The 24,870-nt window shown below is 34.4% G+C and overlaps 1 protein-coding gene across 4 annotated transcripts; it reads left to right on the top strand.

The window, feature by feature from the left end:
• Positions 1-12,122: 12,122 nt before the first annotated feature.
• LOC311619068 (natural killer cells antigen CD94-like) lies at positions 12,123-20,798 on the top strand. Of its 4 annotated transcripts, none has more exons than XM_084876997.1 (8): positions 12,124-12,248; positions 13,415-13,507; positions 13,658-13,723; positions 14,096-14,140; positions 15,153-15,304; positions 16,169-16,272; positions 16,861-17,032; positions 20,633-20,798. In XM_084876997.1, exons 1-7 carry the CDS (start codon positions 12,242-12,244, stop codon positions 16,988-16,990), a joined length of 597 nt encoding a protein of 198 aa, XP_084733123.1. In that variant the 5' UTR covers positions 12,124-12,241; the 3' UTR covers positions 16,991-17,032; positions 20,633-20,798. The 4 variants fall into 4 exon arrangements, with proteins under 4 accessions (XP_084733125.1, XP_084733123.1, XP_084733122.1 ...); XM_084876996.1 differs by having other exon boundaries at positions 16,166-16,272; XM_084876999.1 differs by lacking the exon at positions 14,096-14,140 and having other exon boundaries at positions 12,123-12,248.
• Positions 20,799-24,870: the final 4,072 nt, after the last annotated feature.

Here is a 24,870-nt window from a genome sequence, read left to right as displayed (position 1 = left end):
ATCCACAAGGCAATAAACGTGATACATCACATAAACAAATTGAAAGATAAAAATCATATAGTCATATCAATTGATGCAGAAAAAGCATTTGATAAAATCCAACACCCTTTCCTGATAAAAACTCTCAACAAGGTGGGAGTACAAGGATCATACCTCAACATAATAAAAGCTATATATGATAAACCCACAGCCAACATTATACTCAATGGGCAAAAACTAAAACCATTCCCTCTAAGAACAGGAACAAGACAGGGATGTCCACTCTCGCCACTCCTGTTTGACATAGTACTGGAAGTACTAGCCATTGCAATTAGACAAGAGGAGGAAATAAAAGGCATCCAAATTGGAAAAGAAAAAGTAAAGTTATCCTTATTTGCAGATGACATGATATTGTACATAAAAACCCCAAAAGACTCCATTAAAAAACTAATTGGCTTAATAAATGAATTTGGCAATGTAGCAGGATACAAAATTAATGCCAAGAAATCCGTGGCATTTCTATAAACCAACAGTGAAACTACAGAAACAGAGACTAAAAAAGCAATTCCATTTACCATCGCACCAAAAAAATTAAGATACCTAGGAATAAATTTAACTAAGGAAGTAAAGGAACTATATGCAGAAAACTACACGACACTGAAAAAAGAGATAGAGGAAGATGTAAAGAGATGGAAGAACATACCATGTACATGGATTGGTAAAATCAACATCATCAAAATGTCCATACTTCCTAAAGCAATCTATAGATTCAATGCACTCCCCATTAAAATACCAATAGCATATTTCACTGACCTAGAAAGAACTCTCAAAAAGTTCATTTGGAACAATAAAAGACCCCAAATAGCCACAGCAATCCTGAGAAAGAAGAGTAAAGTAGGAGGGATCTTAATACCAGACTTCAAACTGTATTACAAAGCCACTGTTCTCAAAACAGCCTGGTACTGGCACAAGAACAGACAGATCAATGGAATAGAATCAAGAACCCAGATACCAACCCAAATCACTATGCTCAATTAATATTTGACAAAGGAGGCATGAATATACAATGTAGTCAAGATAGTTTCTTCAATAAATGGTGTTGGGAAAATTGGACAGACACATGCAAAAGAATGAAACTACATCACCAACTTACACCATACACAAAAATAAACTCAAAATGGATACAGGACTTAAACATCAGACGGGAAACCATAAAAATACTGGAAGCATCCACAGGCAGCAAAATCTCAGATATATGCCAAAAGAACTTCTTCACTGATACTATCCCTAGGGCAATGGAAGCTAAAGAGAAAATAAACAAATGGGACTACATCAAAATAAAAAGCTTTTTTACAGAAAAAGAACCCATAAACAAAACAACAAGAAAGCCCACAGTGTTGGAGAACATATTTGCAAATAATATCACTGATAAAGGTTTAATCTCCAACATCTACAGACAGCTTATACAACTAAATAAAAGGAAGATGAATGACCCAATTAAAAAATGGACAATGGACCTAAATAGAATATTTTCAAAAGAAGACAGAAGGAAGTCCAAAAGGCACATGAAAACATACTCAAAGTCACTAATTGTCTGAGAGATGCAAATCAAAACAACAATGCGGTACCATCTCACACCTGTCAGAACGGCCAACATCAACAAATCAACAAACGACAAGTGTTGGCGAGGTTGTGGAGAAAAAGGAACCCTCCTGCACTGCCAGTGGGAATGCAGACTGGTGCAACCACTGTGGAGAGCAGTGTGGAGTTTCCTCAAAAAACTGAACATGGAACTCCCATTTGACCCAGTAATCCCACTCCTAGGATTATATCCCAAGAAACTAGAAACACCAATCAGAAAGGATACATGCACCCGTATGTTCATAGCAGCACAATCTACAATAGCCAGAATTTGGAAACAGCCTAGGTGCCCGTCAACAGATGATTGGATCAAAAAACTAAGGTACACCTACACAATGGAATACTATGCTGCCATAAAAAAGAAGGAATTCTCATCATTTGCAGCAACCTGGATGGAATTGGAGAACATCATGCTGAGTGAAATAAGCCAATCAATGAAAGGGAAACACCACATGACCTCACTCATTTATGGATAATAAAGAACATTATAACTGATGAACCAAAAGATAGATATAGAGACAGTGAAGCAATAAGCAGACTGTCAAATTACAGTGGGGAGGGGAGGAAGATCTGGGGGAGATAAGAGATCAACCGAAGGACTTGTATACATGCATATAAGTACAACCAATGGACATAAAACTCTGGGGAGGGAGGTTATATATAGGAGGGAGGGAGGGGGGCAAAAAAAATCAATAAAATATATTAAAAATAAATAAATAAACAAATAAATAAATGAATAAAAAGAATACTTTTATTAGGACATGGAAAGTGATATTTATCAATAAGAAGGTACATACTCAGATAGATAAAAGATCTATAGACTGATTGATTAAGAAATAGATGGTAGGTACGCAGATGAGAACAGACTTGAATATATTTTCTTGAATACGATAACCATTGGAAATAAGATCATTAGAAATACTTGGAAGGAAATTCTTAATTCTATGTGGAAAGGTGTTTAAAGAAAATAAAGAAGCCTCAAGTTCTACTGGAAAGAAGTTCAGAAAACTTACTGAACTTCTTACTAGAAGTTCAAAACTTACAAAACTTACTAGATTTGTACATTCAGTAGTACATGGAATAGCCATAGACTATTTAGGGACTGAAACATATGCAAAGCTTCCTTTTAAAAATTTAAGATTCCTCTTGAGGTAGAAGGTATTAGATGTATAAAATACTCAGTTTGGCATTAAAGTCAAGTTGTTGGAATTATAAATTGCATAAATGAACCTAACAAATAATGATATTAATAGCAAAATTATTAAGATGTGACTTCTGCAACCATAGTGTGTCCTAGCGAGGAAATGGCAGCATAAAACAAAACAAAAGGTTATGGTGGGTTTAAAGAAACGTGTTATAAATGAAAGTGCGTGGGAAGACGTGATAAATTCTTTCTGAAAGATCAGAAAAGTTTTCTAGACAGAGGTAGAATTTAAGTCATATTTTAAATAGTTACCTGATGATAGTGGAGGAATACAGGCAAACAAATCTATACTAAAAAGAGAGAAGAGTTTAACCATAAGCATGAAGGCCTATAAGTAAAATTGGGAGATTTTCTATTGCTGGCTTTAAAAATTATTTTATTTATTGTGCCATGACATGAATTAATTCAACACATGTGATCAATTTGTAAGTTGGTAATTTGTAACTTAAGAAAAATATTTAAGTTGAATGTAATAAAAAATGATATGCCCTAATTTTTTCTAAATCTTTTCTGAACTTTAATTATCATCTGTTGTTAAAAATATTCTCTAAATTGAAAGAAATTTCAAATTATTTAGTAGGTTTAACTATATAATCTAGATAGCATCTTTATGAACCATGTATTTTAGTTATGGCATTTCTATGTCCAAGGAGGTCATAAGAAATCTTTCGTTACCTTCCATATGTGTATGCTTTTCAGAAATGGGAGAAGCTGTGACTTACTCTGAGGTGCGAGTTCTTACTTCATCCCAGCCGCAGAGGAGGGCAACTGACTACTCTGAAACCGAAGGGATTGTGTGTTCTGCACATCGAGGTCTGAAGCTTTCTCACTTTTATTTTATTGTTTTACTTGATACATAAAAACGATGTCTGGTATATGTCTGAAATTGAACAGGACAAATGCAAAAATTTACACACAAATGAAACTATAACCTCCCAATCTGTGTGGATAATGGCCAATATATGATACACTGGGCAACATGACCTTAGCTCTAGATTAAATAAATGCATTTCAAGTGAGCAAAAACATTTTATATGAGATTACTTAATGTACCATATCTAATCTTACCAAGATAAACATTCACAATACTAAATATTTAAGAAATAAAGAAAATTAATCATTGATTCATACCTTCAAAAAATTTATAGTTACTTAATTTTAACCACAGATAAAGACAAATACCATATGATTTCACTTACATGTGGAATCTAAAGAACAAAATTAATGAACAAACAAAATAGAAATAGACTCGTAGATGCAAAAAATGTACTGATGGTTGGCAGAAGGAGGTGGCAAAATAAAATCACCCCATCCTCAAATCTAACTTTAAAGAAATCCAAATAAATTGTTAAAAGGATCATCAACCTCGTTGTCAATATCCTTTTCACATCAATTATTTTATATCTGAAAGCATCATAAAAGTCACAAATTGATATTAGTGTTTATAAATAGATATTTAAAAAATTAAAGTATAATTCATCAAAGCCAGGAGACATGAAAATAGGGAAACCAGGAATAAAGCATATAACTAAAAGCTTGCTAAGATGTAAAAAAGCCACTCTTTTATAACATTAGGGTGACAACTTGGTTTAATTATCCATATCTGTGTTTTACCTCCATAAGACAATCTGGCAGTACCTAATCAAATGTGTATGCATTGACATAGGTATATTGCTGGACATATGTAACTGTCATATGATATACATCTAATACAAGCATGTCAAACTCATGGCCCACGGGCTGTATACAGCCCACAATGAGTATTTTTTTGTGGCCCAGCCAATGTAACAGTATGTAAGAAACGTTTTAATAAAAATTTCATAACTTAATTTTTACAATATCCTCTTTACATAATTATTAATAATTAACTACAACATTCACTAATAACTGATTACTATAATCATGTTGCATTCATTTCCCTTACACACCTTACGTGAGGTGCACCATTTCTCTCTACTAATACTAGCAGGGGATATTTTAGCAGCGGATTGCCATGTCATTAATCTTGGACTGACTTGTTTGGTGTGTGCAACAAGAAATATTTCACTTTCAGAGAACAAGAAAAATATCTTTATTTGCATTCCGCTTATTAATTTGTAGTTATTCAGTGTCTGGCAAGTTAATGTTCAAAATATTAATTTTAATTAAAATTTTCTATTATTTTATGTTAACGATTGCTCATTTATTTCAGCCCTTTGTATTCAGCATGTCTCTATCACAGTAAACCTACATTTCTATGAAAATTGAAGCTTTTGTGTTTTGCATAAACTATGTTGGCCTTGGAGTTTGACATGCTTGATGTAATACATCTGTGGTTATGGAGTCAGCGGTCATGCACTGCAAGGGGATGCCTTACTGCTGGCAGCCAGACATCCCCCAAGAGTCCTGGATTGCAGAGGGTGCAGACCAAGCTGAGGAATCCCCTCCCCCGATGCATGAATTTCGTGCACAAGGCCTCTAGTATACATATCAACAAGTACTAAAAATTACCAAGATATCTCCCTACATATTGTTCTATAGAGGTAGATAACTTTAGTGAGGCTCAGCCACTGCTAGCTACTTAACTTTAATTATATTTCCTCTATAATATTCTGTCTTCAACTATGAAATTTAAGAAACAATAGTATTAATAACATAGGTTATGAAGCTTAAAATATCCAACACAAAACTGGTATATGTAACCCCCCAAAATTGTCTTACTGGTTTATACATAATGTTTGAGTATAATAAATGATAGACTGCTTTTCTACTAAATAAGGAGAAAACCTATAAAATTTGAACAACAATCCTTTCTGTTTCTTTTTTCTCGGGTTTATTTCAGGATACTGGAACTTGGTAATGTGTAAATTGATTGACACTCACCAGATAAGAGCTAAGTACAAATGTTAAAAAGTGAGTTCTCTGGACTGAAAGATTTTTACTGATCTGAATACCCTGCTTCTTGGGCTTTGATGCGACTTACTCCTCTTTCAGAATCCTTTAACTTCCCTGGTTTCTTCTTTACGTCCAAATTTCATCAGCAGATATTGACCCTTGAGCTTTACAACGTACAGTAGCTATTTTTGCATACAGGCCAAGAAAGAGGCTCAGTGCCATTTTAAAAATAGTTGAGTTTTAAAGTTGTCACATTTTGTGTGTTGAGAGTGAGAACCCAGCGGCCTAATAACTCACCACAGAGACAATGTTTCCAGCTACGTGACAATCAACAAGCCGCAGCTGCAGCCAGAAAGCTCTTGGGTAAGATTTCTACACCCAAGGCTCACATTCTGGTACTCACTAAATAGGAGAGGAGCTTTAAGGGCTGAAATTAAGACATTTTTAAACAAATTGTACGTTTTCTTCACTCTGGTTTCATAAACTTCTCCTTACCCGAAACCAGCGATTTTCAATCTGTGCCACAAGACTTTTAAACATGCAATACATGACAATTAGGGGGCACTGACCTCCTTTCCTTTAGATTGTCAAATAAAAATAAAAAAATGACTGGCTCAGTGGATAGAGCGTTGGCTTGAGTACTGAAGGGTACCAGGTTTGATTCCAGTCAAAGGCCTGAACCGTGGTTGTGGGCACATCTCCAGTGGGGGGTGTGCAGGAGGCAGCTGATCAATGTTTCTCTCTCATCAACATTTCTAACTCTCCGTCTCTCCCTTCCTCTCTGTAAAAAATCAATAATGTATGTATATATATAAATATATATATTTTTTTAAATGATAACATCCAACACAACAGTTGTCTGGTGTGAATGAATCAAAATGACACCTATTTTTTTTTTTTTTTGTCAGAGTGCCAAAAAATATATATTTTTTGGCGTGCCACAGAATTTTAGTAATTAGCTTGTGTGTGTCATGAGATGAAAAAGGTTGAAAATCAATGCCCTAAACAATCTCAGAGTGCCAATGTTTTTTCCCAAAATGTGCATTACCAATTAGATCACCATTATTTGAATGCTTCTTCTTCTGTGTGGACATTTCATTTTATAAAGTAGCTATTAGGCAGAGGCAAGTGCTGAGAAAGATCTAAATTCACCCAAAACTTTCACATTTGTTTCTTTCATTTGATTCTGATTGAACTGTCCCTGAACCGCAGTCAGAATTGGTGCTGCTTCTGTTTTATTTCTTTTTGTCAGCTTATTTCTTTCGATGGAAAGCAGTTCTCTTGGTACATCTCATGCCTTTTGTGTAATGTCTCTGGTCAATATCCATGAGTGAATTTGTAAATGTCAGTTAAAACGGCCACTGTGAAATGCTACCATACATGTAAAACAAACAATGCAGTACCTAAATCCCATATTATACTTGCAAAGATATTGGGTAATATGTCAGAGGTCAATTAAGATAATGTGTTGAATAAAGAACTGAAAATCAGCACCTACCAATAGCAAATTTTCTCTCACTTGTCTAGAGCTGCAAGGTGATTACCTTTATTCCTTAGAGAGCCAGAGCAAGACCCATAAAGAAAAGTCCTAATTGAGACTTAGAAAAGGCCCATCCGTGGAACTGAATGAACAAGAAGGAACTGGTTACTCAATTTAGGAGAATGTCAGGATCTTTGTCTCTAGCACAAGAATATTCAGATGTGGGAGACATGTAAAGGATTTCCTGTTGCTAAGTATTCCTTGTCATCTTCAAAGTAAAGTATTGCACAGAAGAGAATTTCTGTGCATTAATACATTTCTTTGTCAGTGAAATAGTGAAATGCCAAAATACTTCACTAGGATTAAATGTACTGATACACTTAATGTGTGCTCATATGCTTAGTAAGAGATTTACATTAAGGACTACAATAGGAATGCAATGATGTACTCAATAAAGGTTAAAATTATCTTCTAGGGAACCAACTCAATAAAATGAAAGTTGGTAAACACAGAAAAAGTTCCATTATATACCTTGCCTTTTCCTTAACAAACATACTTCTGAGTAACAAAATAATTATTGGTAATTATTTTCTAGAATATAAAAATAGTTCAATGTGGTAGTGATTACAAGAATTTAAAAGCAAATGGATGCTTATAAAATTGGTAAAGTCTGTGAATTATAGTAATGTCAATGTCTTGGGTTTGATATTGTAATCTACCTAAGATATGATTGGGGAAAACTGAGTGAAAGGTACAAGGTAGCTAGCTCTCTATGCTGCATTATTTTTGTAACTTTCTGTCAATCTATGTTCATTTCAAAAAGAAAAAGAAAAAAGAAAGAAAGAAGAGGTTAACAGAAGAAAGAATGTTTAAATGTATTGTTGTGTATCTTATTTTATTTAAAAAACATTACACACATAAATTTTAAACCACTTATATTGTTACTTATTAAATTTGTGTGCTTTCTTGAAATATAAAGAATAAAACATATTTTTAAATTTTCTGATTTTATTGTATTTTATTAAATATAATTTGAACCTTTTGCTTTGAAACCATGTTCACAGATTTCCCCCAAAGAAACATAATCTATACTCTGGTTACTTTAATTCATCACTTTTTATTTTTTCTTGGGTATTTTTGCTTATAAATCTCAATAAAGGAGTCACTCATTTGTCCTTTTTTTCCCCTGACTAATCTGGAAAACACTTTCTCTAAACATTATGTGTCATATAAAACTCACTGTGATGATGATGCTATACAGATAGATATATTAAGAAGACTTAGAGATATTTTTTAAATCCTACCTGAAGATATTTTCCCATTGATTTTTAGAGAGAAATATCAATGTGAGAGAAACACATCAATTAGTTGCTTCCTGCATGCACCTTGATCAGGGCCCAGGCCAGGGGGATCCTGCAGCTGAGGAACGTGCCCTTGACCAGAACTGAACCTGGGTCCCTTTGGTCTGCAGGTCAACACTCTATCCACTGAGCCAAACAGGCTAGGGCTTGGAGAGATATCCTTACTTTACATGTAATTGTATATTTCAAGCACTAAAAATACATTTGCTATGCATATGACTTGATTTTACCATTTTATCACAACAAAGATCCAATACAGGATAATGAAAAACTTTTGTTTATTTCCTAGAGTACAAGGGCAGTATAATTATCAAGTAAAAACCATTTTTACTCTTGAATACTACTCAGTTATAAGAAAGATTAAAGATTAAATGCTACCATTTGTGACAACATGGATGAATCTTGAGAATATCATGCTAAGTGAAATTAGTCAGATAAAATCAAGAAATATACGATTTCACCCTTATGTGAAACATAAAACTGAAAGTAACAAATGAAAAAATAAAAAACACAAACTAAAATTCATAAATAACAGTATTGTGGTTATCAGAGGGGAAGGGAATGAGGAGGTAGTAAAGGAGATCAAATATATGGTGATAGAAGGAATTTTGACTTTGGATAATAAACACCATGTGATATACAGATCACTTATCATAGGATTGCACTCTTGAAATCTACATAATTTTATTTACCAATGTCACCCCCATAAATTTAATTAAAAATAAAATTGAATAGACTTCAAGTAGATGAAGGATCACTTTTAAATTAGCTTTCTTACCTTGAATTTGCATAAAATGTGGGTGAAGAACTTTTATGCTTACAATCTCAGGCAATTACTTACAATCTCAGCAATTTCCATGGTTCAGTGAAAGCATCTCTGTGCACACATGTAAATTAAACAGATGGAAAACTTAACTCATGGACACTGAAAAATAAAATCACATTCCTTGTTTATTGTTGTGTTTTGGTGGTTGAGCAGCCCATCTCTTACAATGAGTTCCATCTATGGTGCTACTATAACGCTTGAAAATAAATATTATAAACAACAAGAAACTTATATGAGAGTCTGCTTCATTTGTGGGTAAAGATTGGATTGTATTTCCAGATATTTAATTACAGATCAAAGTCTCTACTATTTTTTAAAAAAATCTTTATTGTTGTAATTATTATATATTAGAAGCCTGGTGCACAAAATTAGTGCATTTGAGGGGGTCCCTCAACCTGGTCTGTGCCTTCTCACACTCCAGGAGGTGTTGGGGGATGTCTGACTGCCAGCTTAGGGGGGCCTAAGCTGTTAGTCAGACATCCTTAGCACTTCTGCGGAGGCAGGAGAGGCTCCCGCCACCACCGCTGAGTTTATCATTACCCTTGTCAGCCTTGAGCCTGGCTTCTGGCTGAGCAACACTCCCCCTGTGGAAGTGCACTGACCATCAGAGGGCAGCTTCTGCATTGAGCATTTGCCCCCTGGTGGTCAGTGAGCATCATAGCGACTAGTCATTCAGCATTTTGGTTGATTTGCATATTAGCCTTTTATTATATAGGATTCCCATTGACCCCTTCTAGCCCACCCCCAGTCTCCTCCCCAGGCCTTTACCACACTATTATCTGTGTTCATGTTTGGCTGATCTTTTCTCAACCAACCACCCAACCACTCTCAAAAGTATGTACTTGCCCTAACTGGTTTGGCTCTGTGGATAGAGTGTCGGCCTGTGGACTGAGGGGTCCCGGGTTTGATTCTGGTCAAGGGCACATGCCTGGGTTTCGGGTTCCATCCCCAGTGGGGGCATGCAGGAGGCAGCTGATCAATGATGTCTCTCTCATCATTGATGTCGCTGTCTCTGTCTCTCTCTGTCTCTCCCCTCTCCCTTCCTCTCTGAAATCAATAAAAATATGTAAAAAAGAGTCTCTACTTTTCAAATTTTTATTTACCCATTTGTCCCACATTTGATTTCCCACTAATAAGATTATTCTTCTGAAAAGAAAAACTTATAGATTGAGCTATCAGTATACTATCTGGATGACAGAACACAGTAAAAATATAATACTTAAATATTAGTACAAATAAGGATAATAAAGCAGCTGCAGTTCAAGGAACTTGAAGGGAACTGAACATTGGAGAGTTAAATGTTAAAAAAAAAACTTTGGGGCTCACCTGAATGAGGCACTGAAGTGTGAGCCTAGACCTGTGGTCGGCAAACTGCAACTTGCGAGCCACACGCAGCTCTTTGGCCCCTTTAGTGTGGCTCTTCCACAAAATACCACGGCCTAGGTGAGTCTATTTTGAAGAAGTGGCGTTAGAAGCAGTTTAAGTTTAAAAAATGTGGTTCTCAAAAGATATTTCAATTGTACTGTTGATGTTTGGTTCTGTTGACTAATGAGTTTGCAGACCCCTGAGGGCCTAGAGCAACTGAGACTGCTGTAGAGCACAGGTGTGTGTGTGTGGATGGAACAGTTATGGGAAATCATTCTAGTTCTAGCTTTTTTACCTTCACCTTCCATACGGGGGTTAATGAGGCAGGGATTAGAGTGATAGAAATAGAAACCACTCTGTGCTAAAGAAAAGAAATCAAAATCTCAAAATATAAGACACAGGCGATAGGTCTGACTTGAAATACATTGCATTGTGTGCTCTGGAGGAAGATAGCCTGGGTCTCAAACTTAATGACCTTGGTCATGTATTTAGTTCTAACTTTGTGTTCTCATTAGAAGAATAAGTATATTTATTATTAAGCAACTAGATGCCCAGTGCATGAAATTCGTGCTTGCGGGGGTGGGGGGAGATGGTGTCCCTCAGCCCAGCCTGCACCCTCTCCAATCTGGGACCCCGAGGGATATCAGACTGCCTAATCAGGCAGTGGAATATCCTTCTTACAACTCTGAACCATTTGCCTGCCTGCCTGCCTGCGTGATTGCCATTAACTGCTTCTGCCTGCCAGCCCATATCACCCCCTAATCACTCCCCTGCCAGCCTGATTGATGCCTAACTGCTCTGCTAGCCTGATTGCCCCTACCTGCCCTCCCCTGCAGGACTGGTCTCCCCTAACAGTCCTCTCTGCCATCCTAGTCACCCCTAACTGCCTCACCAGTCACCCCTAACTGCCCTCCCTGGCCAGCCTAGTTGCCCCTAACTGCCCTCTCCTGCTAACCTAGTCACCCACAACTGCCCTCCCCTGCTGGCCATCTTGTGATGGCTATCTTGTGTCCAGATGGGGGTGGCCATCTTGTGTGTTGGAGTATTACCTCTTTATTATAAAGGACATTCAGAAACAAATGTGCTAACATATTCCAAGTAATTGAATCTGTGTTCAAAGCCAGTAAATTATAAATGTTTATCATTATTAAAAGAAGGAAATTCTTGTGGCACTTCATTATACTAAGTAAATTTGCCGTTGGTGTGACCATCTTTCCCCCCAATATTTTTAAAAGATGATCCCTCTTCAAACATTAAGAAAAAAGACACCTTTCACTTTTTTTTTTTTTCTTCTGATTGTCAAGGAATTTGCTTTACACAGTGTAGTGAGAATTTCCTGTACTGTGGTTTCCGGAACATCAAACATATCACTAAAACACACCATTTTTTCTTTTCCTTTTGAGTTTCCTCATACACAACTCTCAGGTTCTTAGCCTTCAGCTCCAACACCATTCTTCCTAAACAAACAAACATCGTGGCTTCTCTGTGTCTACACTGGAAGAACATTTCTCATGGCAGGTATGTCGGCCTGACTCATAAATTTAAAAATAAATATAAACGGAAATAAACAGTATGTCGTGGGTATAGCTCATTTCAGGGCATGCTTTCAGGAAATAGTGTGGGAAATGTTAGGCCATTCTGTAACTTAGAAATGATTTGTGAGGCTTTTCCAACAGGTTTGATGGCAGGGAAAGCTCTAAATTCTAATTGAGAACTGAACTTACCAGGTTAACTTATGAGCCACGTTCTCTAGTATGAATAGAGAATACCAAATATTTAGGATACAGTGCTTACAAGCGCTATTTTAAAATTTTGCATTTGGGTTGTGACATGCAAACACCAACCAGATTGACAGTGTGACACATAAGTCAGTTGTTAATGACAACGTTTTGGGAGTGTGCTGATGTTAATGCAAAATCTCCTAATGTTGAATTGTTATCAGGAAAATGGCTATAAGCAAGGAATATGAGGTATTTAGTAATATAATGTTCTTGTAAATATTGTTGCTTATGTATCATAATTCAATGTGATATAAACCCAGCTCCCCCCGTATTGACCATGCTTTGATCCAGATACTTCAATGCCTTTTCTTCCCTGTAAAAGCTCTACACATCTAGGAGCAGCTGTCCTTTCTCAGAAGGACATGCTCCCAAGTGTGTTGTGACAATGACAGAATATATTAAATAAAGACTGGTCTTAGACAAACTTTCGTTTGATTTCTGACTTGGATACTTACTAGCTTTGATACCTTGAGAAAATAGCAATAATAATTAGTTCTAAATTTTTTCATCTACCTAGTGGGAATCATATCTTGTGATTTTTGCTAAGAAAATTAAAGTAGATGTTTGTTTTGTAAGCCCATAAAACAGAGCTTGGTGCCTGTTCCTTCTTACTCCAGATCGCTGGACTTCTTTGTCAAATTAAAAATAAATGTTGAATCCACTTTCTGAGAAAGAGCTGGTAAAGAAGAAAATATATGGATAACCTTCCTAAAGAATAAAATACATCACATAAAATGTTTAATTTTGGGTGGAATTCTCAATGGAATGTCTTCATTTTCCAATGTTTCAGTTGGGTTTTCAAACTGAATAAATTTTTGTATTTTCTCTCTGGTGTCTGCGTATCAGCACTTTAGCTCCTGTGTTTGTTGTTCAACTCATCCCTCCACCTCCCTTTCTCTACAGCTTTTCAGAGCACACTATGGAGGTTGACTTCTGGGATCTTAGGAGTAACGTGCCTTGTGCTGATGGCCACTTTAGGAATTTTGTTGAAAAATGGTAAGCTTTTATAGGCAAGCATATATACCAGGAAAGATCAAGACTTAAATAAAGCCTTCAATAAGAAAGGTTTTGTTTTACTAATGTACGATATTGTGTTATTTTATAAACCTGTATCTAATTAAGTAAATTTCTAATTATTTCTTAAAGCATTTACTAAACAAAGTATTCTGCCAACATCATCTCCAGTACCCACCACCATTGAACCTCAGGAAGGTAGGTTCCATATTTTGGAAAATATTAGTTTTGATAGAGCATGAAATAGTTTTTTGTTTTTCTCACACAGAAGTGTGATGGAATATTACACTTAGTAAAAGACAAGTTTGTCCACTAGAATATTCTCATTTCTTTGTTCTCTAATGTAAAAATTATTAAATTACATTGAGTGTACATCATTTATATATTTAAGCAATAAGAAAAATTTGGCCTGAAGGATGTGTTTTTCCTGTATGAATGCTAATGTTTAAATAACAAATAAAAAACAAATTATAGTACATATTACAGCTAATCCTTATTATCTGCCAGTGTTTGCTCATAACTTATATTTATATGTATCTTTACTGTTGCTTCATTTCTTACATGACTCAGAACATAGTGCAGAGATTTCTGCAAATCTGAGCCTACTTTTCCATTGTAAGTCAACTCAGTCCAATTTCTTTTAATGCATTTCCCCAAATTCTCTCCAACTTGTCTCATCATCTATGATCAAATGGTATTTTATTTATCTTTTTCTTCTTGAGATATTTCCCAGCTTTATTGAGATATAATTGACATATAACATTGTGCTAGGATAAGTTTACAATATACAATGAGTTGATGTTGATATACTTATATGTTATAACATGATGACCACTGTAGCACTAGATAATACATCTATCATATCACATAATTGCATTTCTTTTTTGTCCTGAGGACATTGAAAATCTACCCTTTAGCAACTTATAAGTGTATAATGCAGTATTGTTAACTGTAATCCCAAGGTTATTCAGTAGACCCTCAGAACACTGATCTTCTAACTGGAAGTTTATTTTCAACTTCTCTCCATTTCTCCTCATGTAATGACCATTCTACTCTATAATTTGAGCACCATTCACTTGGCAAAGATTTGAGTCCATACCATGTATCATTACGTCTGTCTCTGAGGATAAAATATTCATTGGTCTTCAAACTAATTGTTTTATCTTCAGTTTGAAAATAAAATATCTAAAATATATACCATAATTCTCCCAATGTACCATATTTATTCCTGGCTCAGAAAATATGCTAAAATGTCTTTCACTTTTAAATATCTCTTCCATCTAATTAATCCTATTCACACAGAAGAGCTCAACTTTGGGTCACTTCCTACACTCAGCTATAGGATGTTTTAACATACTGAATTTCTTATGTATATTTACCCAAAATAGCATTAATTATGATTAATAACAGATTGATAATTCTGGTGCTATCTCTACAATACAATGCCCATGATTCATTCACATGGCTATACTCTGAAGTAGTCTCTCAAAAAATATTTGTAGAAAAAAAATATTTGTAGGAAAAAAAAATTGTAGAAAAATATAAAATAATTTTTGAGAAAATAGTGCTTAAAAAATTGAGTCTCCAATGACTTTAGTCAAGTTTTATTTATTTATTTTTCTTTTAGGCTCTGGCTGCTGTTTTTGCAAAGAGAAATGGATTGGGTACCAATGCAACTGTTACTTCATTTCCAATGAAAAAAAAACTTGGGCAGAAAGTAGGGATTTCTGTGCTTCTCAGAATTCCACTCTACTTCAGTTGAAAAACATGGATGAGCTGGCATGTATTTAATTCTTTTTTAAAAAAAATTATATTGTCTTTGGCTTAGGATAACATATTGTCTAAGTTAGCTAATTACTTTGATTCAAGTCTTTTCAGATAGTAAATGGATGGTATTTTGACATAATAATGACTTACTACTTTTTTATTCCTTAGAACAATCATTATAAAGCCAACACACAATTTCTCAAAATTTTATATTATATCATATTATATTATAGGAATAAAAGTTGAGATAGATGCCAGGTAAAGTACAAGAGACATTTTAGAGAGAAATCAAAGAAGAAATGAGTAATAGGTCATTATCTTTTATTTTAAAAAACAAGCAAGTTTGTAATTTTTAGGTTTTTTTAATTGAATATATAATTTTTATAATTGTATAGCTGTTGCGATTATTTTAGAATATAAGGAGGAGTAAATATGAAAGCATGATTATAATAGTTACCCAACTCTTAAGACAAGTGAAAGAGTTCTCCAGGTGCATGAGTAACCTGTGGGGAGAATAGGACAAAAAGGTTATGTCTGAAAAACTATTCCTCAAGATGCTTTTGATTTGGAATCCAATTTTATGATTGATCTTCTGTGAAGGAACTATTTCATGAAAATCTAACCCCTTTATAAAGTTTTCCTTTCATTCCAGAATTGAGATTTGTGATATTTTTTTCTTCATAAATGAATGGACCTCATATGTGAGAACATGATGAGACATGACCATACTTCCTGTACTAGACTTTTATAATAATTTCAGTTTGATTGATTTAGAGTAGAGTCTGGATCTGATTCTGGACACTAACTTTCTTTAGAGGACTTTATTTGTAGAGTGGATTCAAATTAGATTAATAATTTGTCTCTCTTTTAAAGCAGCCATTTATAAAATACCTTAGAAATTTTTATTGGATTGGACTCTCTTACTCTGACAGACATCATGCCTGGTTGTGGGAGAATGGCTCTGCTTTATCCAAAGATCTGTAAGTTTCTGATGGTCAAGACTTTCCTGTACTTTATGAGTTTATCCTTAGTACTCAGAAAATATAAATTCCAGGAACAATGTAGCTAAAATAAACCTGTTTGGAGCATGAGAATACAGAAAAGATTAGATACAAGAGAACAACAGTTTTAGACTTATATAGAGCATCCACATAAATGTTCAAGTGACACAAGTTACTGTACTTTTGATCATAAAATAGGTTTTGACTTTTTCTTTTTACCTTGATACCAGGACTTGTCTGAGCAGATAATTATCAACAACATATGAGATAAAAAGCTGCCCTCTCACACATAAACTGCCCAGGAAAAGCAGGATAGCTATTCTTTTTTTTTTTTCTGGTAGTATCCAATATTCTCAGCATCTTCCCACGTTTTTATAATCGGAGCTTATTTTCTGTATATTTGTAATCTTGGAATATTGCTTCCAGTCACAAACATGGTATTATAGCATCATACAAAATCACTTTTATGCTCTAATTTGTTTTCCTAGATTAAATTAGCAAATACACATTTTAAGATAGGAAATTTTCATTTCCTTTTTCTATGTAACATTTTATTTTTCATTGCAGATTTGCATTATCTGAAGGTGTAGATGCAGGAACCTGCATGTTGTATAACTCACCCAAAACTTTTTTGAATGAACCCTGCACAGATAAAAATTTTTATATCTGTGAAAACAACAGCTTAGGTGTTGCTTAGAGCAGAAGGGTGGGCAATGAAAGCCCAGCATTACTAAGAATGGTAAGTCTACCTCTTACATCATTACTAATTATCTGTTTTTGAGATCTGTAAAATGCTTCATATTATATTTTATCATGCAATTTTCATATATTTGAGAGTATGCATTTTACAATTGATGAGATGCATGCATGTATACGTAAAATTGCAAAACTTCAGGTAAATAATTTTATAAATATTTTTATTTAGTGCATATGATCAATATTGTCATATATATATATTCTGGTAAATTTTCTCTGCAGAAATTTAAATTAAACAACTTACATTGAGTAATATACACCAACATTATTTCAGACCTTTGTGTGGAGTACTATATTGGGAATTCCCATCATCATCTCACGTTTCTGGTAGTTCTTTCTGGATACCTATACTTCTACATGAATGGACCTCATATGTGAGAACATGATGAGTTAATGAGTTAACATGAGTTAATGTAGAGTTGAAAGTGCATATAAGTTTCCTCAGGTGTATCTTCCAGCTCCAGAGGGGCACACCTTTGCATTTTGCTCTTGATGCTCCTGAATTTTGTAAGGAGATTTTAAATATTTGGTTAAATATGTGATTCCTATGTGATTGCTTTCAGAATTTGCAAGAGTAAAGGGTCTCCAAGTCCTGATCACATACATTGACAATATCTCTTTCTTTACTTCACTCTTCCTTATCAATCAATAAAATATTTGCACATTCATTAAATATCTTAAACTCTAATCAATCCCAAGAACCTTTTCCTAAATGATATATGTAATATATGAACAATTCCCTTCTTTTTGTGGAAGAGGGAGTGAACCATTTTATAGAGGGGTTTCTGAATGTGTCATAGAAGGGCTAGGAACACAATGAGGTCCAAGTCCTGAGATCCGGATGAGGTTTTTACAGTCTCACAGATTTCAGAATCCAATTTCCTTTCTTTTTGGTTAATTGTTGTATACACATATTTAGAAATTTATATTTACATATCTATGTATTTAATAGTTTTATATTTCAATTAAATAATAATAATAATAATTAAGAATTCAAATTGATTTTTAATGTATAATGAGCCAGGAAGAAGAAAGAATCTTTTATGTGTCATTATATAAATATAACAAGATTAAAAGCAGAACTCTTTACTTTCATGTATAAAGATTGACTTAGGAAAAATACATTTTTTAAGTTATATTATGAAAATACAACACAGGACAGGCTAAAACATTTTTAAAAGGTTTAACTGGAACTAAGCGAACATACATTGTACTTCCTGGATATTTTATGTTTTGGCTTTATTGTCCACATGATTTCCAAATAATACACAATAATTTCAATTTAAAACACAGTATGATAAGATTGTAATTAAATGAGTAATTTCTCTTCTGATTCTCCCCTCTCCCTGTCTCCTCTCATGAAGCAATTTCCTTTGGGATTCTTGTTTCTTTTGTTTGACTGTTTTCTTTCTTAGAGTGATTTTCTCTGCAATGAACCAAAGATGTTCCATTTTCACACTTTCTGTCCAGATTGAATGCTTTCAAAATTTGTCTCCACTGGGAGAGCTAAATCACTGTTGGCTCCCAATTATAGCTCTGAGTTGTTTTCAGCTTCCATATAATTTCAAAGTATTCCAATGGAAAGTTCTGGATTGAATGGAAGATTCTAGTCAACCATGACAGTGTGTCTCTCTCACAGCATGGTCCCCTTATATTAGTCATACACAGGCCTTGACCATGTGACCCATTTCATGTTTGACATTATTCCTCCCACTCTTACCTGCATTCTGCTTTCCTTCATCCTGAAAGTCTCTTTATAATCTTTGGGATGGGTGAGACTTCTTTTACATAAAGGTCTTTCTACTAAGTATTTTTCTTCCCTCTGACATGGGATTTCTAATAGTATATTCTCTGGGGATAGTTGCTTTATTTTTTTCTTTTGTTCTCCTTTTTTTTTTTAAATGGGATTGTACACATGAGAGGATTTAGTTGAGTGACTATTTCAGTGTTAGATATAAAACAAATAGAAGAGGGTGAGGAAATGTCTAAGAAACACACAAAAAATATGGCTGTAGTCCACGTAGTCTTCCTTATTTTATTCTGAAACCCTAAATATGTAACCCCAAGTATCTATAATACATTCTATGTGTGGATTCATGGCAAATTATGAGGAGGTTAGGAACTTAACAATAGAACATGTTTATTACCTGGTATTATCTTTGGATCAGGAATTGGCCATTGCTTAGTTGTTTCCTTATCTGTGGTTTCATAAGCCTAGAACCAAGGCCTTCACCAGCCTGCCTTCTCATCTGAAACGCAGAGTTCTATTCCAAGCTCCTTCGGACTGTTGGCATAATTTAGATCCTTGTGGTTGTGGGACTGAGGCCCTCAGCTCCCAGAAGCCACCCCTCTCTGTTGCCATTTTGAATGCTGTGAGGAGCGCGTTGGTGTCTCATTGTGGCTTTATGGTTACCCCAATATATTTATTCTTAGTAACTCCATTAGTGACATCTAAATTTGTCCAATAGGATTATTTATATTTGGGTCGGGACAGCTTTCTGCTTATCTCAAGATATTTGAGCATCAGTTTTTGCCTGTTGGTCATAGTAAGGACAGTGAACTAACCAACTAACTAATTATTTATAGTAAGTTTTTTTTTTTTTTTAAGTTCAAAAGTCTCAAGGGCCAATTTGTTTATTGATAACTTACAGTGGAGAAAATTGGTTAGGCATTCGGTCTCCATTATATGACCAAACCCTGCAAGAAACTTCTGCCTCAGCTCTCCAAAAACCAAATTTCACCACACAAATATCAGAACAAATATTAGCAGTTTTATCCAGAGAAATTTTATCTTTGTGTAAGTAAACTTTGGGAAGTTTATTCCTGGATGTTTATCTGTCCCCAACTCATTTGAATACTCTTTCTCCTGCTGTATCAGACTATTTGCCTTTATTAAAAGCATTATATAAGTATGCTCATGGGAGCCTTATCATTTCTTTTGGAAATATTTGGAATATTTACCCACACTTTACATTTCTTTTGGAATTTTGGAATTTTTTCTCTTTACATCCTCAAAGCATTCTATAAAAAGTGAATTGTGAATGTTTTTAGCTTTGTGGGCAAGTCTTCTGTTGAAACTACTCAACTCTGCCATTGTAGTGCAAAAAGAAAACATAGATAGTATGTATATGAATGGTTTAGCTGTGTTACAAGGGAATTTTATTTAGAAAAATAAATGGTGGGACAAATTTCCTCCACAGGCCATAGTTTGCCAATTCAGTTCAAGTTGTGTGAAATGAGATTATACAGTCACCAACCCTACTCTCTACATTGCCTTATCCTTTCTTAGGTCACATAGTAAGAGTTGTAAATGTACTTATAAATTTTACATAAAGAAGTGTGTCTCATATTATCAGTCTTTGTTTATTATAAAGGTGAAAATCCACAAAGTATGTATTATAGTCAAATGCTAGTTGTTCACCAATGATTCACACTTTCAGATTCACATAACTTTGCTTAAATTCCCACATTGTCTCACAGTTGATATGTGTGACCAGTGAAAGACAATGGAAATGATAGTATGCCACTTCTGAGTCTAGTTCACAAAAGATAGTGTGGCTTCTTCCTTCTTTTTCTCTTTCAGGTCACTCGATATGGGAATGCCTGCCTTGTTGAAAGGACATTATGACAAGGAGCTAAAACCTCTTTGTTGAACTGTACACTTGAACATGTATGATTTTGTGAACCTAGATTACCTCAATACATTCAATTAAAAAAGAAATAAAGTCTATTTCTAGCAGCTATGTAATGAGCATGTCTTGCAAGCCAACTTTCCAGCTCTACTCAAGCCTTCAGATATCAGAGCCCCAACTATCTTGACAGTCACCTAATAAGAGAACCTGAGTCACATCCAAATTGTTCAAGAATTCCCAACCCTCAGAAACTTGTGTGATAGAATGTGTTTATTCTTTGAAGTTGCTATTTGTTGGACTTAGTGGTAGACTCTCTCATAAAGACCTGTCTTAAAAAACAAAACAAAAGGAAACATACAAAAGCAAACAAAATATTATTGAAAGAAGTCAACAATTTCCCAAAGTTCATCCTCCTAGAGGTTCCATGCCTCAAAATTTCCTTTATATAGTCATTACTCTTCATTTTGTTTTCAGTAAAGTTGACCCAGTTCCAGTACCCAACTTGGGCCCCAATTGCTTTACATCAAATCAATCATTTGTCTTATTCATCAGTCACAGTAATTTACATCAAGCCTAGTTGTTGTCAAGAAAATGAAGATCAGCCCTTGGAGGTCCTTTATAAGAACACAAGGATAATAAGATAGACTGAACATAACAGTTTATATTACATTGTTCTTATTATACAAATTTCAAAACTAGGCAAAAATAAACCACAGTTCACATTAGACATGAAGGCCATATGATAGGTAAAGATGGTGGTAGTATATGGAAAGAGAAAGAAGAAGGAGGAAAGATCTTAGTAATCCTTGAAATTTTCTATTACTTTACATGGGTTTTAGTTGTTAAACTTTATGTTTTCATTAATTTTTACTATATAAATTATATTTTATTCAAAAGGGTTAGAAGAATGTTTGTTGAATTTTTTTTTTTTTTTTTTTTTTTGTCTTCAATAGGTTTTGATATGAGGCAGGTCTGGTATCCATTTTTCACTTTTCAATAATCACAGCTATGTATCTCCAAGCCTTACACAATCTTACTCAAACTTTCATTTTAACATGAGTCCTTTTTCTTCATAACTTTCTGAGGGTGTATTTCCTTGCTCTATGACTCCGTTCTATTCCAGAGTGGATTGGGGACAGATTTGAGCATTACCTCCTTTCCAATGATACACAAATGTTAATCATTAGCTGGGGTCTCTGTGATTGTCAGAGTTCCAGTGTATTTTAGCTACAGAGCAGAGATGAGTCAATATTTTCTCAAGCCAGGTATCACCATATCACCTTTGGGGGACATTGAAAAATACATCAAATTAAGATGAACACATTTTTTTTTATGTTGTTCATTCTAGCCTAATGATATTTTGTTCATTAGTTTTTAGAAAGAAAGGAAGAAAGGGAGGGAGGGAGAGAGAGAAACATCAATGTGAGAGAGTCACCTTCATTGATTGCCTCCTGCATGGGCTCCAACTGACACCTGGGATCACACTTGCAACCCAGATATGTTCCCTTGATCAGGAATCAAACCCTATGACCTTTTGGTGTGCAGGCTGACGCTCTATTCACTGAGGTACACTGGCCAGGGTTAAGCTGAACACTTTTAATTTGATATTGAATGGACATTTGACCAAATTATCTGGTTACTACTTTTCTTTGAAATACTCATTATAAAACTGACATAACTGTCTTCAGAAATTATATGAATAACATAAAATTAAAGTTTTTGGAAAAATGTTATAAAACATGTGTAAATTTATAAGAAATAAAAATAGGTCACTTGTTAAATTTTAAGCTACAGATGCCTGTGTTTCTGTGAAAATGAAATGTTCTAAATCATAAATAAAATATATTGTATGTATTCAGCCCTAACTGGTTTGGCTCAGTGGATAGAGCGTCAGCCTGTATTGATGGATCCCAGGTTCAATTCCGGTCAAAGGATGTGCCTTGGTTGGGGGCACATTCTCAGTGGGATGTGTGCAGGAGGCAGCTGATTGATGTTTCTCTCTCATCGATGTTTCTAACTCTTTATCCCTCTCTTTTCCTTTCTATAAAAGATCAATAAAATATATTAAAATATATGTATTCAATAGTCTTACTATTTTGATATATCACTTAAATAAACTTAATAGGTTCATATTCTGTCCTTTACGTAATTAGAAATATAATAGGCCATCACAATTCTAACAGTTTAACTTCATTCAAGACATGGTAAAATTTCATTTGTTTTCATTGCTTTACTCAACAAAGTTGAATCGTAATAATTTTAACTCATTGCTTTCACTTGGTTTAAATTAATTAGCTTTATCTATGTCTCTGAAATAACATGTGGGACCATATTTGAGGTATAAAAATAAAAATTAATGCATCTTTTTTAAGAAGGAAGTTCTTGCTATGGCTGCATTCAAAGCCTGTGCTTTACTGTATAAACTATAAAAACATACCCACAAAGATGTCTTGAGATGGAATCTCTAGTTACTTAGGAAAGATGTGTGGCTTAAAACATTTAAGTTCTGACTTCTAAGAAAAGTTATTCATTCTCTATAACTGAATGTGAAAAAGTAATAGTAAGTTTTAAAAAAGAGAGAGTGAAAGAGAGAGAAACAGGCCATGTGGTTATCACTTACTTTAATTTGGTCCATGAGGATGAATGGCTGAGTCTGATGGAATACATTCACTTCATTTAAAATCCTAGGTGCCCAGAGTTGCACAAGCAAAAATATATAAACAAATCTTGTGCCATCGGGGCTACAAGGAGAGGGATTCATTTCCTGTGTCTGACTCTGTTCCCAACCAGGACCTCAGGAACTCCCTACCATCTCTGTAGTGGGTCAGACACTCCGCAACCAATTCTGGGAGGATGGCCCTACTTTCTCTCATAATTTAAGTGTCTCATAGTTCGACTGTTCCTCTGCCCTTTCTGAGTTTAAGCTAAGGTCTCAGCAAGCAATTAAAGTTTCATAGAATTGCCCTGGCAGTAAGATCTTAGGGTGTGAAATTCGAGACAAGGAAACAATAATAATTTATCTCTATCCAGATAGCACCAGTGGCTTAAAGGATAAAAGTGTTCTTGTGCCATGTGTGTTTTAACTTCTGTTCACTTGTAGGCTGGTGGGTACACACACACACACACACACACACACACACACATCTCTATTTCATTATCCTATACAGTGCAGGGTATGGGGAAAGTGATGAAGTCAAAACAATTATATTTGGAAGAAACAGCTTATTTAGCTCTTTTCTCAAGAAAAAACTCAATATTTAAATGACTGAAAACAGAAATTCTTACATTTCACTAGTTACAAGCCATGCTCATTAATCGGCCACTAGAAGGCAGAGAAACACATCAAAGTGTATTTTATCTCGTAACAAATATCATATAAATACATTTTAAACCATGCACATTGGTAATGATTCCATTTATTTTTCTACTTTAAATAAAAAGAAAATTTATTTTTTAAAATTTCTGACTTTATTAAATGTAATTTGAACTTCTTGTTTTGAAACCATGGTTCATACAGTGCTTGCTTTCAGATTTTCCCAAGAGAAACAAAATCTGTGCCTGGTTACTTTTGTTCAATATCTTTTTTTTTTTTTTTTTTTACCTTTTCTCTTGGATTTTTTGTTTTTGTTTTACTTATGCTTCTCAGTAAAGGAGTTACTCAATTGTCCTTTTTTTCCTGATAAATTCAGAAAACATGTTCCCTAAATATCATGAGGTGTAAAACTCACTTTTATGTTTATGTTGCACATGTGTCTTAAAAATTGGATTGATATTCTGATTTTGTATTTAATTGTATCCTTCAGACACTGAAAATCCAATTGAGGTGAGTATGACTTGACATCACTATTTTACCTTGGGCTGGATCAATACAGGATAATAGAACACTTCCATTTATATCTTCATGTATAAGGACAATGTGACCATCAAACCAAAACCATTTTACTTTAGAATAAAGTGAGATATAAGAGAAATAAAATTAAGTTATATGCTAACAGATGCAGAATATAAAAAATCATATTTCAAAATATTTAAAGTCTAAAATGACATAAAATATACTTCTTGGAAATATAATTTTTATTTGATTTTATTATCTATTTTTTGCCAAAGGGAATCATGCATATGCTTTAAAAACCCATAATACAGAACTACTTATTTTGAAAACTAACATTTCTTTCTTCTACTACTCTTA

The sequence above is a fragment of the Pipistrellus hanaki genome (assembly GCF_964339955.1).
Source record: "Pipistrellus hanaki genome assembly, chromosome: 3".
Lineage (NCBI taxonomy): Eukaryota > Metazoa > Chordata > Mammalia > Chiroptera > Vespertilionidae > Pipistrellus > Pipistrellus hanaki.
Note: the sequence above shows the minus strand (reverse complement) of the source record. Positions and strands in the feature narration are given on the sequence as shown.

Coding starts and splice junctions, on each gene's coding strand:
- LOC311619068 (XM_084876996.1), top strand. Junction 13,508..13,657: donor AGGAATTTTGTTGAAAAATG/GTAAGCTTTTAT, acceptor TATTTCTTAAAG/CATTTACTAAACAAAGTATT. Junction 15,305..16,165: donor TGAAAAACATGGATGAGCTG/GCATGTATTTAA, acceptor TCTCTTTTAAAG/CAGCCATTTATAAAATACCT.